General features: G+C 31.2%; 1 protein-coding gene across 1 annotated transcript in view; it reads left to right on the top strand.

Annotated features, from left to right (window-relative positions):
- LOC148299747 (uncharacterized) overlaps positions 1 to 17,002 on the top strand; it is a gene marked incomplete at its 3' end in the record, with an annotated part of 55,413 nt that extends 38,411 nt beyond the window's left edge. The window contains exons 2-3 of the mRNA XM_088275745.1: positions 8,996 to 10,262; positions 16,897 to 17,002. Coding sequence (XP_088131871.1) covers positions 9,251 to 10,262; positions 16,897 to 17,002 — 1,118 coding nt within the window. The remainder of the gene's footprint in view (positions 1 to 8,995; positions 10,263 to 16,896) is intronic.
- Positions 17,003 to 17,601: the final 599 nt, after the last annotated feature.

The raw sequence follows: 17,601 nt of genomic DNA on the forward strand, positions 1-17,601 counted from the left end.
TATAAAATATTTAAAATTTAAGTTTAACTTGGTAAATACCATTAATTAAAAAATCTATTCCGACACGTGATCCAATGCATTCCGTATCATTTTCAAAAACCGTATAATATTCTCTCTTGTATACGTAATATTTTATTGTTATTTAAAATTGAAATTTGATCTAAGTCAATCTTTAATGCAGAACGAACGAGTGCAAATCAATTTGTTCTCTAAACTTGACACGGATTATATGGCCGTTGCAAGGCATCCGGATCACGTGGCTCGCTAGATGGAGTGAGATTGGATTACCCAGCTGCATACGGAATGCAGCCGAGTGCAATCCATTGTTAATGGGGATCATATTCACACGGCATATTCCGTAAGAGGAAACGATTTCATTGTCATGGTGTATGAACGTTATTAGAAAACCCAGTCGGTGGAGCGAATGGATAAGGAGAGAATGATAAAGAAAGTATATTGGCCAAAAAAGGCTTGGCTTGACTAGATCAATCAAAACCTAAATCTAGTGGTGTCAAAAGTCCACGTATTTGGAGGGCATGTATTACTTGATGTGTGGATGTGAAGGAAGCTCCGATTGTATGTCAGGACAGTAGAGTATGGCGTTCCATCCTCTCTGCCTACCCCTGCAGAAAAACAGCGTTATGGTGTAGTTGTTGATGTAGTTTTAAATAATTTATAATTTTTTTTGTTGATATCTCAATTTTAGTTTTTCAATTAGCAGAGACCGTTAGGAAATGTATGTAATTATTCCAGAATTACTTTACATATAAGGAGATGCCTGAAAACAACTTTTAAATTTTAATACTCTTATGTTTTCACCAATTTTTAATTAAAAAAATTAGACGCCTTAAAAATAAAGAGGAATATGGAAGTCAGTCACTTAGCATATCTTTATTTTATTGCTTCGTTGTTTTATAGATTTATAATATTTTCATTGCTTCCCAAGGATTGTGATGTTATATTTTAGAAGTGAGTGATCTTTTTTCTTATCTATTTTACCTGACTGAACCACATAAACATAAAGCCTGGTACAGCTAAAAAAAATATTGAATAAAAGTATAGATATCTCAATATAATTGATACCAGACCATAACAGACATTGATAATTACATCAAAAGCCAATTTAGAGAGTGAGTATGACTAAATTATTTCGTACTATTTTTTGACATTTCAACAAAGATGAAGTAGGACATGGAAGTCTGGGTATTTACTGGGCTAATGACTGTCATAGGCGGGTAAGTGATCACTTTATACAAGGGTAACATTCACCATTCTCCCATAATTGACAACCACACTACTCAAATTTCGGAAGTTATATTTTTGCTTCAATCGACACCTTCTTGCACATTGCTACTTCTTCCGCACCATCTTTAGTTAAACTCGATAAGTTTTTTGATTGACAGAAGACATAAAAGACCTTATTAAATGTATGTTAGATTCTTCCTGAATTATTTTACATACTAGGTCGACTGAAAAAATAATCATAATATATTTTCAAAATTTTGTTTTCAGTAGTTATTTATTTTAGAAGAAATTGGACACATTAAAAATATTTAAAAAAAAAAGTTACATATCCCTGATAAGATGAGATATTTGACAGTACTTTAAGTGTGTCCAAATTTTTGTTTACATCGCTGGGTTTGTTCACATAGGAGATATTTATCTATTGATGCTACGTATCATCATTATATTGATACTACATATCAATATATGAATAGCTACGTATCTGTCGCGTATGTTTTTGTTTTATGTGTCTACTGTTTTTTTTTGCTGTTGCCTTATAGCACTTATTATTACTTTTTTGCTCTTTTCAACTTGTACATCTTATAACTGTTTATGTTTTAATTTTTTATTATTATTTTTACTTTAGCTCTTAATTAAGTCTGCCTATTAATTTTATTAACTTTTGTTATATTTTATTCTTGCTGTTTACTTTTAACTTATTTAACATTTTGCTTACTCCTTTCAACAACGTCAAATATCAAAAAACATAATTTTTCAGGTGTTCGTTTTTAAAGTTTAAAAATAAAATGAAATGTATTAAAAATAAATATCAAGCCATTCATTAAACTTTTTACAGTGAAACAGATCTTTTACGGTAAAACCAGAATGTTTTTTCTCCATTTGAAAAATATTTAGTTTACTAAAAAATAAATTAAACACTACCTTTTCTTCAAAATGCAAAAACAACACTTTCTGCCCTATAGCGGGTAAATATTAAGTTAAAAATATGCCGCTTTTGCTGGGATATATTAAAGTACATTTTCTGGGCATTCTGAAAATATGCACAACTGAAAATTGACGATTTTGATGTATGACGTTATTGAAAGGAGTGAGCGATTTGTAAAATTTTGTAATTGGAATGTTACAATTACCTGTTTTACTTGTTATTCACTATTGCAAATGTATCTACGTTAATGTTCTGTTAAATTTCTAAATAAGTAAGTAGTACATTTTGATGGAAAAGAGTAAAAGCCAGAGCAATAAAAAAGGACGACCAATGAATTGAAATGTCACGGTTTAAATACATTTCGATCTCATGTCACATTTTTTTGGTACAATTTTTATTTCATTTTCCGATATAACTGATGGCCATTCCGTACACGCGGGTAATATAAATCTGTCAAATATATCAAATGGATTCACAAATCAAGCTTGATTTTGCGATTACAATATTGGACAACATATTCTGATTTATGTATCGCTCGTAGGTGTATTTGAGGACTACATTATCTGTCAGATCTTTATTATTTATCTCTCGATATATTGAACAGATTTCAAATGTTTGTTACCATATATAAATTTAAATTATAGGTAGATACGTTCGCTAATTGTCATAATTATAGATTTTAAATAAGCATTAAACTGATATGTTTTGGTTAATGTGCGACAAAACGATGCATGATAGACGTTCGAATGGTAAAATAAGGAAACAATGTAAGGCGATGAGTATTTCAATGTTTTAGAACATAACCATGAGTATTTCAATGTTTTAGAACATAACCATGAGTAGTTCCACCTAACTATGAGTATTTCAATGTTTTAGAATTAGTACATAAACCCCGAGGATGACAAAGTTCTTGTCAAAACCGGTTGGAAAAAGTGTACCAATAAAAAGTGGTTACCACAAAGTTGCTTTATTTTATAAGGTTTATAAAATGTGCCACGAAGTATCTGCGAAAAACATTCAAGAAACAATACAACTTTCCTAAGCTCCCTTTTTCCTTTGCCCTCTTTATTATCATCTTTTGTAATTTATATTTTTTAATGTCAATTTGTAATTTATGTTATTTTTTAATGTTCAAGTACTATCTATTCTCTGATATATGGTATTAAACGTTTTGATCAATATCACTTGTCTGTTTTTGGTGATTAAAGGAGAAATTGCTTTTTAGCATAAGCCCGTCAATGTACATATATCTTTTCCATACATAAAGAATAAATAAATTAATAAATAAATACAATGAGCGTTATCCATAATAGAATGGTGAGTTGAGATAATTTAGGCATATGGATCGAATGAGTGTGGAAAGAACAGTTAAACAAATTTATCGGGAATATTAAATACTTTACTCTTATGTATGTTATATGTTTTAAAATAAATACGTAACAATAAATAACTTTATAAATACATTTTCTAAAATGTGCTCTCTGCACGTGAAATCTCAGTGAGAGCAGATTATTGTAATTTTTTTATTTGTAATTAAATGGGTATATGATGAAATAAATAAATGTTGAGAAGATTTTATTTAAAAAAATTAACTTGTTACTCATAACACATATTCGATGTTTATATTAAAGAAAAGATGTTTTCGTAGGATGGATAAAATGCAATGAATTAAAGCTTTATAAATTTTCATCAAAGGAGCTTTTCTTCTTTTCCTTTAATAGGGTACTGAAACTTGAAAACCGAAGCACTTACTTAAAGAAAATTATCCAATGTCTGTAAAAACGTCGATTAACGTAAAGAGTTGTGATAAAAACGTTTGGATTTTCCAATTTCAGTTTTCATTACCATTCAACGAATCTTAAAATAGGGCTAGTTAATGGAACATCCTCATTTTGATCTCAAAATATTTAGTATTACACATTGAAAAAATAATTTACAACATTTTGAGTATGTCCAAATACTAATATAAGAGTTTCTGCTTAGTAAAAAGCTTCTTTACATCTCACCAATAGATGTCTCTAGTGAAGTTCTAGTGATTCATGAACAAGGTTTTTAAATTGGTTCATATATATATAGAACTTCCAAGAATTTGAGTAGTGTGGTTGTCAATAATGGGTAGAATTGGTGAATGTTACACGTGTGTAAAGTGATCACTTAAACCAGCCTATGACGGTCGTCAGCCCCGTAAATGCCCAGACTTCCATATTCTGCTTCATCTTTGATGAGATGTCAAAAAATAATATGAGAAAATAATTAATTTTTTTCCTAAGATTTTTTTTAGTTAATACAATAATATATTGAAAACTTTTATGATACGTGCTTCAATGTATTCAATATCATTTTAAAATATCGTATAACGGTGAATTGAATGAAATGTGTAATTCACCAGGTAAAATTGAAATAAAAAATCTAACGCTATTACCACAAAAGGATAGACGAATCAATTAATGAAATAATGTAATTATTTTTACAAAATTTCAATAATATGAGTATAAAATCACACAATGAGATTGTTATCCACCAGTTTCGAGACGTACCTGTCTCTTCGTCAGGATAGTTACTACATTTTTATGTTTATTTTTTTTAACTATTTGTAAAAAATCTTAATGTTTTATTATGCTATACATATATGTTTATAAATTTTTTAAATAATTGTATTTAATATATTTATGTAAAAAATAATAATTTCATACTGTAAATCGTAAAGTGTCCTTGAGTTGTGCATAGTTTCGAATTGTCCAGAAAATGTACTATATCCCAGCAAAAGCGCCATATTTTTAGCTTAATATTTACCCGCAGTCACTTTGTGGTAAAATCTATCCATTTTTTAATAAATGTTTTACTTAGTAAATACCACTATTTCTTAAAATCTACTGTGACACGTGTTTTGATGCATTCCGCATCATTTTCAAACACCGTATGCGGAATGCATCGAAACACGTGTAACAGTAAATTTTAAGAAATAGTGGTATTTACTAAGTAAAACATTTATTAAAAATGGATAGATTTTACCACAAAGTGACTGCCGAATCAATTAATGAAATTAATATTTACCCGCTACAGAACATAAAAGTGTTGTTTTTGCATTTTGAAGAAAAGGTATTGTTTAATTATTTTTTAAATGGTGAAAAAACATTCAAGTTTTACCTAAAAAGATCTGTTGCACAGTAAAATGTTCAATAAGTGGCTTGATATTTATTTTTAATAAATATTATTATATTTTTAAACATTAAAAACGATCTCCTGAAAAATCAAGTTTTTTGATAAATGACGTTGTTAAAAGGAGTGAGCGATAGGTAAACATGTAAATGTGTAATATTTTGTATAGTTCTATATTTTGATGATCAACCCACATGCATTTAGAACCGAAGATCCACAATTCTCTCTAGCTTGACATATTTAAAATCGTGTGCACTGCTATATTTCGGTATTGTCGATTTTTTTTGTCTGGCGAGAAATCAAATGACTTGACATCTTATTATCCGAGCCATGTTCAATCTGGGAATCAGCAGGGGGGAGGGCTAAGTGGATGAGATGGAGAGATATGGCACGAAGAACCAAATCACTATCCATATATTTCTAAGGACACTCAAATAACTTCTAAAAATGTAATTAATTCAAAGATTTGACGTTCGATTTGTAGAACTCCATTTTAATGTATGTTTGATCAAACAGAGATTTTTTTGTATTATTTTTCGACATCTCAACAAAGATGAAGAAGAATATGGAAGTCTTGGCATTTACGGGGCTGACGACCGTGATAGGCTGGGAAGTGATTATATACACGTGTAACATTCACCAATTCTACCAATTATAGACAACCACACTACTCAAATTCTTGTTCTATATATATGAACCGATTTTAAAACATTATTCTTGAATCACTAGGACTTCACTAGAGACATCTATTGGTGAGATGAAAAGAAGCTTTTTATTGGGCAGAAAGTATTTTATTAGTATGTGAGGTCCGAATCCTGGATTAAATCATGTCAAAAAATAATAAGAAAATAACTCCTGTAATTAGAGATAATCCAGATTTTGTGAACAAGTATTTGGACACACTCAAAATGTTGTAGAGATTTTTTGAGTCTACTAAGTTGTATTTTATTGTTTTAAAAATCACATTTTTTTCAGGCAATCGTTTCGCCTAAGCATGACATTTTTAAACAAATGTCTTTTAACTAAACAATTTAAAATACAACTTAGTAGACTCAAAAAATCAGTGTTTGATTTAACATTTAATACATAAAATAAAAAAGAAGAAGAAAAGAATTCTTTATTTACGTCGTCTTTAATGTTGCAATAAGCCTAAATTGTAGTTTTTAAATTTATTAAACTAACATTTTGACTAGTCATTCGATTCGACAATTTGACAATATTTTGAGTGCGTCTAAATCTGTATTCAAAAATGTTCACATGTAAATTAATTCGGGAGGAATCTTACAAACAATTCATTAAGGTCTCTGCTTACTCAAAAACTTACGAAACTCAACCATAGATGTTACTTAGGACTAGCATGTGAAAGAAGGTATCAATTGAAGCATTAAAACAACTTCCTAAGTTTGGGAAAAGTATTTTACCGTAGATAGAATAAGGAATGTTACAGCGTATAAAGTGATCACTTAAATCAGACCATAAAATATCGTAAGCAATTATCTTTTCCGTATCTACCCTCGTGTAATAATCATGCAATTAATAATTTTATAGACAATGTGGGTAGGTTTTAAAACTTTATTGCAAAATAGTCAAAATTCCTTTGACCAATCATAATATGAATGTATTTAATTTTGTTTGATGTATTTCAGCGTTTTTCATCTCTTTGTTCTATGAATGTTAACAAATTTGAATTAACTTCAGAATTGTGGTATACATATTATCTAAAATTCAAACTTTCTCCCGAACGACAAAGTCTACCTTTTGGGATTTAAAACAAACGAATCTTTGTGGCTTATTTTTTCTGATGGTTTTAGAAACTTTTTTTTATTTAGATTAGCAATGACAGGGATATTGAAAGCTTTTAAATGTTAATTCACTTTGTTTCATATTTTCTATAATATTCAGAACTTAGTTCATAATTTTTTTTATGAATTTCTATTTTTTCCGTATTTTGTTTGTTTTTATTTTATTTATTTAAATGTAAACATTTAATTTTTCACTATTTCAAGGCACATGCATTCAATAATTTATATTTAAAATACAAAAAAAATTGTAAATATAAAAAGCCTATGCGTGGGTAAACTATTTACATAAAACTATGTTCAATGAGTTTTCAACGAAATTTTTTGTAAAAAAATATTTGTAACATTTTTAGGTGTGTCATAATCCTTGTACATTCAAACATAAAGCATCATGAGATTTATAATATTTGTAAAAGTGTAAAAAAAAAATTGTAGTGTGGCTCTGTTAATCATAGGTAGAATGGTGACTGACACGTCTGCAATGTGATCACTTAACCAGTCTATAAATAAGCCTTTTTGTAATACCCAAAAATTTATATTTTTTTTTATCTTTGTTGAGATGTCAAAATTTTATAATTTTTTACCAGAAATGTGTTTAAAAAATAAGACTTTTGTAATTAAAAAAAAAAAAAAAAAAAAACAAGAATAAAAATAAACTGTTTTATCATTCAAAGGTATAAACAATAAACAAAGAGTTTCAGTCCCTCTCCAAACACAAGAGCTGTCTTTATTTATAGGAATATTGTAACTAATATTAAGATTTGTTAAAAGGAAAACATAGAGTAAATGATAATATTATATTGTAACTATAAAAAATTAATTTAATTTAATTATTTTTTTGAAAAAAAAATAGGAATATCACAAATTAATGTTAATTTCATCAAATCAAATTAATAATTTATTTAGTTCTTATTATTGAATAAAATTATTATTTGAAAACATAAACGCCGCAAAAAAACGTGGTCGTAGAACGAAATTGTATATACGGATAGAAAAGACTGAATCGTGTTGAAGGAAGATAACAAAATATGATTTATTTTGAGATAAAATAAAACTAGTCTCTTGTCTGCAGTCAGGGTGGATATGATTAATGCTACGAGTGTTTGGACAATAAGCTTTTATGGTGCAACGACCGATAGCTTTTAGTCCAATACTGATCTTATAGCCCTGTCATAGAACACAGAACCGGAACTTTATTGAGTCGATGTCACCCTATTTCTGTATTCTGCGTTCAATTTTATTTCTGTCGTAAAATTATACATGTCATATTTTGTTTTGCAAAAATGTCAGTAATATTGGTTAATAACCACTAACCGAGATTTTCGTCTACGAGATTGAGACGTACCCGTCTCTTCGTCGGGGTAATCACTACACCAGCATGCAAGGTTTAGGATTTTTGGACAAAGAAACAGCCTCGAAACCGGAAAAAAATGTCTCGATGAGTAGTTGTAGCCTAACATAACAGTCTCCTTATCATTCATAGTTCACTTTGTGTAATACCACTTTAAAACACTACTTTATGACTACCGATTTCAGAATAACCATTCCATCATCAGTCAAACGTAGACTAGGTAAGTAGTCATGAATTAATGTTTTAAAGTGATATTGCGTGAAGTGAACGATGAATGATAAGGAGAATGTTTTATTACCATACCACAAAGTTAACAATGCTATTAATATATAAAATTTATATTAACATAACTCATACTTGTACAAAAAAAGTAAAAATGAGTAACCACAAAGTAAATGCTTTAAATGAATAAAAATAAACGTTAAACTCAAAGATTTTATTTTTATGTTATGAAAATCACCGTGGTGGATAAAAAACAGTTGGGATTAATTAACAATTTTGTCTTTCTTGTTTCAGATGACTACCGGAAAAATATCAACTAAGGAAAAACTTGGTTCGCTTATTCTACCTTACGAATGAAATCAAGATAAATATAACCTAGAAAGACACAATATTTAAGAAGTCTTAAGTAGGCGGAAGTCGCAACATACTAAATACTTGTTTTATGAGAAAGTAAAATGGATTTTCAATCTTCGAGAACGACGCGTCAAAAGAGAAACAAGTATAGGTAAATTTTGAAATGATAATTTCGATATCGCGATTTACAAATTGATGAGATCGCAAAGAGCAGCAATGGACGCCTCAAGTTTATACTTACTTTCTTGCGTGGTAATGCTCTCCGCGGCGGGCCACACCAGTGGCGGGTCACGACACAATGACTCTTCAGAAATCGTACCACATTCTCCTTTAAATACAACCCGACAGTGGTCCCCTTCTTTAGTTTCAGCCGCCAACCCGGTCGAGGAAGGCATTCTGAATTCGGAAAGATCGCGCGAAACCTCAGTTTCCGATTTAAGTGCCAAGTCAAACGTGCCGCCAATCGAGGATAAAGTTGTGGAGCTAGAAGACGAGTCCTACGAAAGTCCGGATATCGACGAGGCTCCTCCGTTTGAAGAGGATATAGTTGGCATTGAGACGAACAGAGAGATAAATGTCAACGACAATTCTGACACTCTTCCTTTTCAAGAACCATCCGATACCTTCTTCCAAAGCAAAGGAAAAGAGTATTCAAATGGTGATTTTGAAAAACAAGTAAATGCCACTTCTCTAGGCAACAGCCCAGTAGAAGAAGGCATCCTCGACGCAGAAAGGGACAGAGATGAAACCCTCTCGGATATATTCCAATCTGGTGGTTCGAGCGACCAAAAGAAAGATTTCGGCACCGAATACCGAACAGATTTAACAGACAAAGAAACCCAAGGTGCTGATGAACCCAAATTTGAATTTCTTATCGGACTGCCTCTAGAAAACTTCACTGGTAAATCCGTCAATAAAGATGCAGCAGAAACGCAAACGCGGAAGCCATTTGTTCCGCCGAAATCTGCGTGGCCCGTTCCGAGGACCCAATCCCTGACTGTCGATCCGAGAACCAATCACACGACTGGACTGCTGACTTCTGAGGAGGCAGAAGCCAAACCGGGACTGGTGGAAGATTATGTGGAGCTGGTGGAGATCAGCAAGAATGGGAACAACCTGGGAGATTTCGGGAATAGAAATGCGACGGGATATGCTACTCATATAAACAGAACTGGATTCTTCTTGGAGAACGATGCACCGGAATCAAGTTAGTTTTACTATTTTATAATTTATAATATCAATAAACTAAAATAATTTAATTCTCCCTTTGGCTATGTAGCTTTATAACCCATTATTCGAAAGAATGTGTTTCTGTTTTTAATTTTACATTAGATGAATGACAGTGAATTTTTCTTGTACATTGAGACTTAGTAAACTAATGGATTCATTATTCAACTACCTCGTTGATTTACCACTTAGCGGTTTACACGACATATGTTTGATGGGGAGTTCGGCGTATGAATTAATTTTTGAGGAGATTCAAAATTTATAAAAATTTTAAATTGCATCTTCTCTTTCCCTTTTCCGCACCCAATGGTGCAAATGGGCACTGCTTCATACAGAAGCAGTGTTATCTTAATCGGTACTTACATGAAGACAAGGTGATACCCGCGCAAGTCCAGGGTAATGTTCATTGTTATTCATTTTTACTCCCTGGGGATCCTGGGTACCCGGGACATCAAGCTCAGTAGTCAAACATGCTAAACACTACACTGCAGAGGCAGACTCTTTCTTTCACACTCTGAATATTGTTTTATTGACGTTGTTTTGAAAAAAAAGTGTTTTAATTTGATCGCTTTTTATTTTATGTTATATCATTTTCCTTAAATTTTCTAATTTTTTAAACTTTTGTCCTGTTTTTCTTTTTCGTAATAAATTGTAACCATTAGTTAAACTTGATAGTGTTTATTGTATTATTTTGTATACACACGTACAAGTTATGACCATAAAGGTTTTTTTTTGTTTTTATATATACCATAAATATGTAAGCAAATACTATGATTTCATAAATAATATTTTGAATTTATAAATCTTTCAACCTGTTTATTTATTTTTGGGTCTCAGCATATATTATGGAAAAAAATGATACTTTGTAACAGTAAAGAAAGAGAGTTCAATAAATCTTTTACACGCAATAAAATATTATAAAATATTCTAGATTTAAAGAGATTGTTGGCATTTATTTAACAAAAAATAAAGTTTTCGATATTGTATATCTAGTATCCATACGTTTTATTTGATTGATGCTAGAATTATTAGTGTATTTTGAAAAATTCTAAGAAATACTTACCCTTAAATTTACTTTCTGTCATTTTATCGATGAAATACAATAAAATCAAAACCTTTACAGAAAACTCTTGAAACCTATTTCGTTACAATTTTCCCGGAACGTTTCAAAGCTTTCACGAAAATTTATTGGGAGAGACGATATTTATTTATTAGTTTACATGATATTTTTATTGATTTGAAAGACATCTTTAAGTGAAACCCAATTTAAATTATGTTTTGTTGGTTACAATGAATTGATTTTTTGAATAGAGTAAATTCCAAACCAATTTTTAAAAATTATGTTTTTTTTGATATCCTGTTTTATATTCCTATAATCTACCCCACTATGTCATTACAAAAAAAATCTTCGCCTCTTCCACATTCATGCATCTCCTCGTTCATACCCACCGATTATTCCGACTCTTGACCTTACCACGCCCAAGTAATTGAAATACTTGATCACGTCTACATAGTTTTCCGAGGTGTTCTCCTGCTCCTATTTTCATCTTTATTTTCCTCATAAATTTGTTTTACTGTTATTTTATCGATTTTGCTTATCTCAGCTTTGCATTTTTTCACCCTTCTATTATCTATCATACATCATTTCATCGTACATTCGTCTATAAACCGTCTGATTTCATCCTTCTATTTTCCATCTTCAGGGTTCACGTTCAAACATTAGGATTGGCACCAGGACTGGTCGCGTACAGCCAGTTTAGCTTTCGCTGAAAGGTTTTTTCGTTGTTGCTTTAGCTGATTTTAGTGCACCATTCACTCCGTTTTACCATTTTATAATTTATCAATCTTTCAATCCCTAGTAATTTCATATCCCAAAAATACGAAATCGTCTACCACGGTATTTTTTTTCCACAAAGTTAATGCCCAATCAATTTTCCTTTTTGGAAAATCACCCCTTAAATACAAAATTATCCCTTAAATAGATCTACTATAAACCTATTAAAAACAAAATAAACTTTTAAACATTAAATATGAAAGCTGCAGGCATATCCTATATTTTTCCTTAGAAAGCAACAAACAAATAAGTTGGGTTGATTTATACCTGTAATTTCAGTCATAAACGTAAGTGATTACTATGCTTTTGTGAAAAACTTTTAAAATATCAATCTTCTCACATTTAGAAAGATTAATAGCAAGAACTTTGAATTTTTGATAGAAAAATAAGTCTCAATGCTGTAATATTAACACTGAATAACCTACGAAAGACTTTCATTCTAAAAGATGTTATTAAAAAGCAGTTGAAATGTTTTCTATGGGGTAAAATGTCTCGAAGACCACGGAAGAATTATATATTGAGAAAGTTGGCAGATAGCGAAGGCGGAAGGCGGAAGTCTCGCATTAATAGCTGGGGGAGGGTTGGAAGGGTGTGCTGGGGAGCGATGGCGCCAGGGGGACGAGCCCGCTGCAACCGGAACATCCTTCCGGTACGTTATTTCTATGGGCCCGGTAATTCAATAACATAACGCGGTATTATATCTTATGATTGTCTGCTATTGAGTTGAGTGCCACGTCCTTATCGTGTGTAAATAATTAAATAACCATCACTTTACTTTCCCGTAGAGGTAGGCAGAGAGAATAGAACGCCAAATCCATTCTGTATTTGCTAATACTTTGGCACTGGTCTGTATCTTTCTGCTGTCAACATATATAACTAACTTATTGACTAACCGTCACTCCGGTTTCCCGTAGGGATAGGCAGATAGAATAGAATGCCATGCCAATCTGAGTTTGCTAACAGTGTTGCAAACACCTTGGCACTGTTCCGTGTCTGTCTACTGTCAACATAACTAATTAAATAACCATCACGCCACTCTCCCGTAGGGTTATGCAGAGAGAATAGAACGCCACACCTATCTGCCTTTGCAAACACTGTTGCAAACACCTCGGTACTGTTCCAAGTTGATCCGAAATAATTGATCGTGCCAAGTTTTCGTCAGTTTTCTTCTGCTCCTATTTCCATCTAGATTCGCCTCATAAATTTGTTTTTTGATCTATCTTGATTGTTCCACATGTCCAAACCATCTCAACACACCTTTATTAATTTTGTCGAAAATGCTTATTTCGACCTTGCATTATTTTCTTACGATGATCGAAAAAGTTATATAAAGCAAGACAGGGTACAAAATTGGATTACGAGAGCTTTTTTCCAAATAAATTTTGAGTATGGGAAAAAAATTACGTTATAAAATCCTTGAGCGTTTGTTCACTCGGGCTAAAATATTTCAAAATTCCTGCATATACCCAAGAGATAGACTACCGTGTCTGTAATAAACGTAAATGAGGTGTTAAAAAAGTTCATAGTTCAGCGTTGTGTTTGTATGAGATAACAACTCCTTTTTATATCCAACTCTTTGAATTTTTGGAATAAACTTCGGAAAAATTGAAGCAATGCTTTGATGTTTTCAAAGAAATCACTTGTTATTAATTGTTTTAAAAAAAAAATAAAAACTTGAATACACCATTTAATGAGTTTTATTTATATATACTAGTTTCGAAAACTTACACATGTTTTCATCTTCTGGTAAAATTTACAAACTAATTAATTTTTACCAGAAAATGAAAACATCTGTAAGTTTTCTAAACTAGTCGGATACATAAATAAAATTTATTAAGTGGTATATTCAACTGTTTAATTTAAAAAAAATCAACACGTTATTCCACAAAGTTAATGCCGAATCAATAAATAATATATTTATTGTAATATTTCAGATGACTTTTTTGAGAAAAAAAACATACTGTCAACAAAAAAAAATGTTTCTAACCACAGTTTCTCAAACTGTGGTATATTCAAGTTTTTCGCTCGGAACACCATTTGACATTTGTTTTTATTTTCCGTAGACCCCCTTGCCTAACTAACTAACTAACTATCAAACCGCTTCCCCGCAAGGATAGGTAGAGAGAATACTTGGGTAAGAGTTTAATTTGGTAATATTTAAATAACTAATAAATTTTCTATAATGCCGCTTCCCATAGGGGTAAGCAGAGAGAATGCCACAACAATCTGTCTTTGTCAACAACTTTTGCCTCTTCCATATTCGTAAATCTCCTCATACATACCCGCCATGATTATTTTTTAAATTTCAAATATTTGATATTTCCGATTATGTTTAGTTTTCCTGGGTCTTCCTCTGCTCTTATTTCTTACTACATTTCGCTCATTTTTCGTTCATCTTTCCTCATTATTTTTTTCTGCATGTCCAAACCATCTCAATACACTTTTATTAATTTTATCGATGACGTTTATCTCAGCTTTATGACAGATCTTAAGCCCTGGTAATACCTAGACTTCCATACTTTTCTTCATCTATGTTAAGATGTAAATATGTAAAAATAAATCCAAAGAAAAAAAACAAATTTCGCTCACAGGAGTGAAAGGATTCAACAACGTCATATTTCAAAAAACTAGATTTTTTAGGAGATTATTTTTAAAGTGTAAGAATATAATAAAATGTATTAAAAATCAATATCAAGCCACTTAGTGAATTTTTTACTATGCAACAGCGTTTTTTACTTAAAACCTGAAGGTTTTTTTCTCCATTTGAAAAATATTTAGTTCAATTAAAAGAATAATTAAACAATAACTTTTCTTGAAAATGCAAAAAAAGCGTAGAAAATGCTGTAGCGGGTAAATACGTTATGTAATGTTAAAAATATGCCGCTTTTGCTGGGATATAGTACATTTTCAACGCATTCCAAAAACATGCAGAACTGAAAATTGACGATTTTTGATATATGACGTTGTTGAAAGGAGTGAGCGATTTGTATATTTGGCCACACTCAAAATGTAAGTAAAATTTAATGAAATTTATCATATCCTCGAGCTCGGCATTTCTTAAACAATTTTGCGAAGAAACGCTTATAGGGATTTTCATTGTACTGGATAGAGGAATGTCTTTGAATGGGATGTGGATGTCTTTGAATGGCATCAAATTTGACATTTCTCAAGAAACATCCATTTTATATGACAGATCTGCTTTACGGCTTCACGTCCCGCGAATAACTTTAAGGGTTGTTTTTCTGAATACGCAATTCGGATCATAAAATTTCCCAACTTTTAATTTGAGACTTTTAACATTTTGTGGGTCGCTAACTGGTAGCATGAAGGAAACCGCTCAAATTGGAATTAATGAAAATGGAATTATTTTATTTTATTACTCAATGCCGTCATTAAAAATGTCGATGATAACATTTTAATTATTTTCTTCGCCTCCGTAGTGTAATGGTCAGCATGCTCGGATACCGTCCTGGAGGTCCCGGGTTCGATTCCCAGGAGGGGTTCAAATAAATATAAGCGATTTTTTTCCTCTAATAGTTATTCAAATTACCCTGGACTGGTATCTGAAGCGTAGGGCTGATCACCTTTCCTTCTTTGGGAAGGGCGTGATGGTTAGTTCGTTATTTAGTTATGTAAATATTACCAAAACAAATCATTAACTAAAATCGAAAATATATTTAAAGATAATTATTTTAATGAAAAATTAGGTTTTATTAAGATTTTAATTTTCAAGCAAAAAATATATTGTATAGTAAAATTATTTGCAAAAAAAAACAATTTTTCTTTATTAGGCTTTTGACTGGGGATAGAAGTTCTAATTTAATCATGAACCTGATTTTATGGCTTCCCTTAAATATTTCAACAATCCCCATAGAGACTCTTAACGTCCACATAATTGTTTTGTCCACCTCAAAGTACCCTAAAAATTTAATTGAAATATCACACCCGGGTAATAGTAATAGTGTAATAGCCATGAAGCTTCTTTCGAAACGAAGGTAATACGGAATTCTGGCATTCACAATGGATACGTTCTGGCATTGTCTGGCTGAAGTGATCGCTTCATACTCTGTATAACGTTCACCATTTCGCCCATTCTTAAACATCCAAAATAATTATTAACTAACCATTATGTGAAACAAATACAACACAAAACTTAGAAGCGATAAAATGAGAAACAATATAATATTATCACATATTATTAATGTTTACATGCGTATAAGCAAAGTATACATGAGTGTTTTGTACTCATATATTAATTATCACACAATTCTCAATTTGTGGGTTAGGCGGGGACTACCCTTTGAATATTTAAATAGTTTCATTATCACTTTGTCAACCCTTTTGACATAATAGTGGAAGATAGGGACGTATTAATGGTTCCAAGTTTTGTTAACGGATATGAGGTAAGTAATCACTAGCTTTCATGTACGATATACCATATATTAGAAGCTATCAATATTAATTAGTACAATAGTTAGCAATTTGCTTCTTCCTGGGTCCATCTCAACTTATAGTCTTTGTAGACTGTAGGGTTCTGCTCTTATTGTATGTTCATCCTCAGATTGTAGGTCCTTCTATCATGGAGAATGTCGCCTAGATCATGCCTTTGAATCATATTTTCTTTCAGCATTTATGAATTTTTTGCTCTTCTTAGAGCAAAAAAAAACTTTGTATTTGTATGAGAAAAAGGATTCGCATTTGAGAGTTTCGCAATATTGACATCCCCTCTTATCTTATCTCTCTTGAAAGGTCAAAGGTGGAACTGCTAACGCCCCCCAAGTTTTCTCCCTGTTTGCAGGCTTCACGGACCTCCAGACACTGTTCCTTGCCTGCTTTGCGACCCTGGTACCCTTACTGCTGTCACTCATCCTCGCCTGCGGCTTAAGGTAAGAAAACATCTCAAAGTATTCGTTTAATTTAAGGAACTTTTAATTTAATCCACCCTTGAAAAAAACGAAAAGACAGGAGTCCCTGAAATTCAATTCGAGTTAATTATATTTCGTGGTATTTTTTCAAAAGATTAAATTATATTTTAAAGCGGAATACAAAAAGTTAGTATTTTATTTTTTATTGATGTATTTTGCACACATATGATGAGTAAATATGATCATTAAAATGAACAAATGTGAATTTGAAACAAAAGTAAAATAACATTTTATCTAACGAAACGCTTAAGAATAAAAATGTATTTATTGATTTGGCGTTTAATTTGTAGAACTCCATTTTATTTATGTATTAATTTTAAATCAAACACAGATTTTTGAGTCTACTAAGTTTTATTTTATTAACAAAAACACATAAAAAATTATATTGTGACAATTGTTTCGCCTTGTTAGGGCATTATCAAACGAATGTGAAGATCAAATGGACTTCGATCAAATGGACTACGATCTTCACGTTCGTTTGATAATGCCCTAACAAGGCGAAACAATTGTCACAATATAATTTTTTTTTGTGTTTTTGTTAATAAAATACAACTTAGTAG

This window comes from Brachycentrus maculatus, unplaced genomic scaffold (assembly GCF_059751285.1).
Source record: "Brachycentrus maculatus isolate JH-2025_06_01 unplaced genomic scaffold, ASM5975128v1 h1tg000971l, whole genome shotgun sequence".
Lineage (NCBI taxonomy): Eukaryota > Metazoa > Arthropoda > Insecta > Trichoptera > Brachycentridae > Brachycentrus > Brachycentrus maculatus.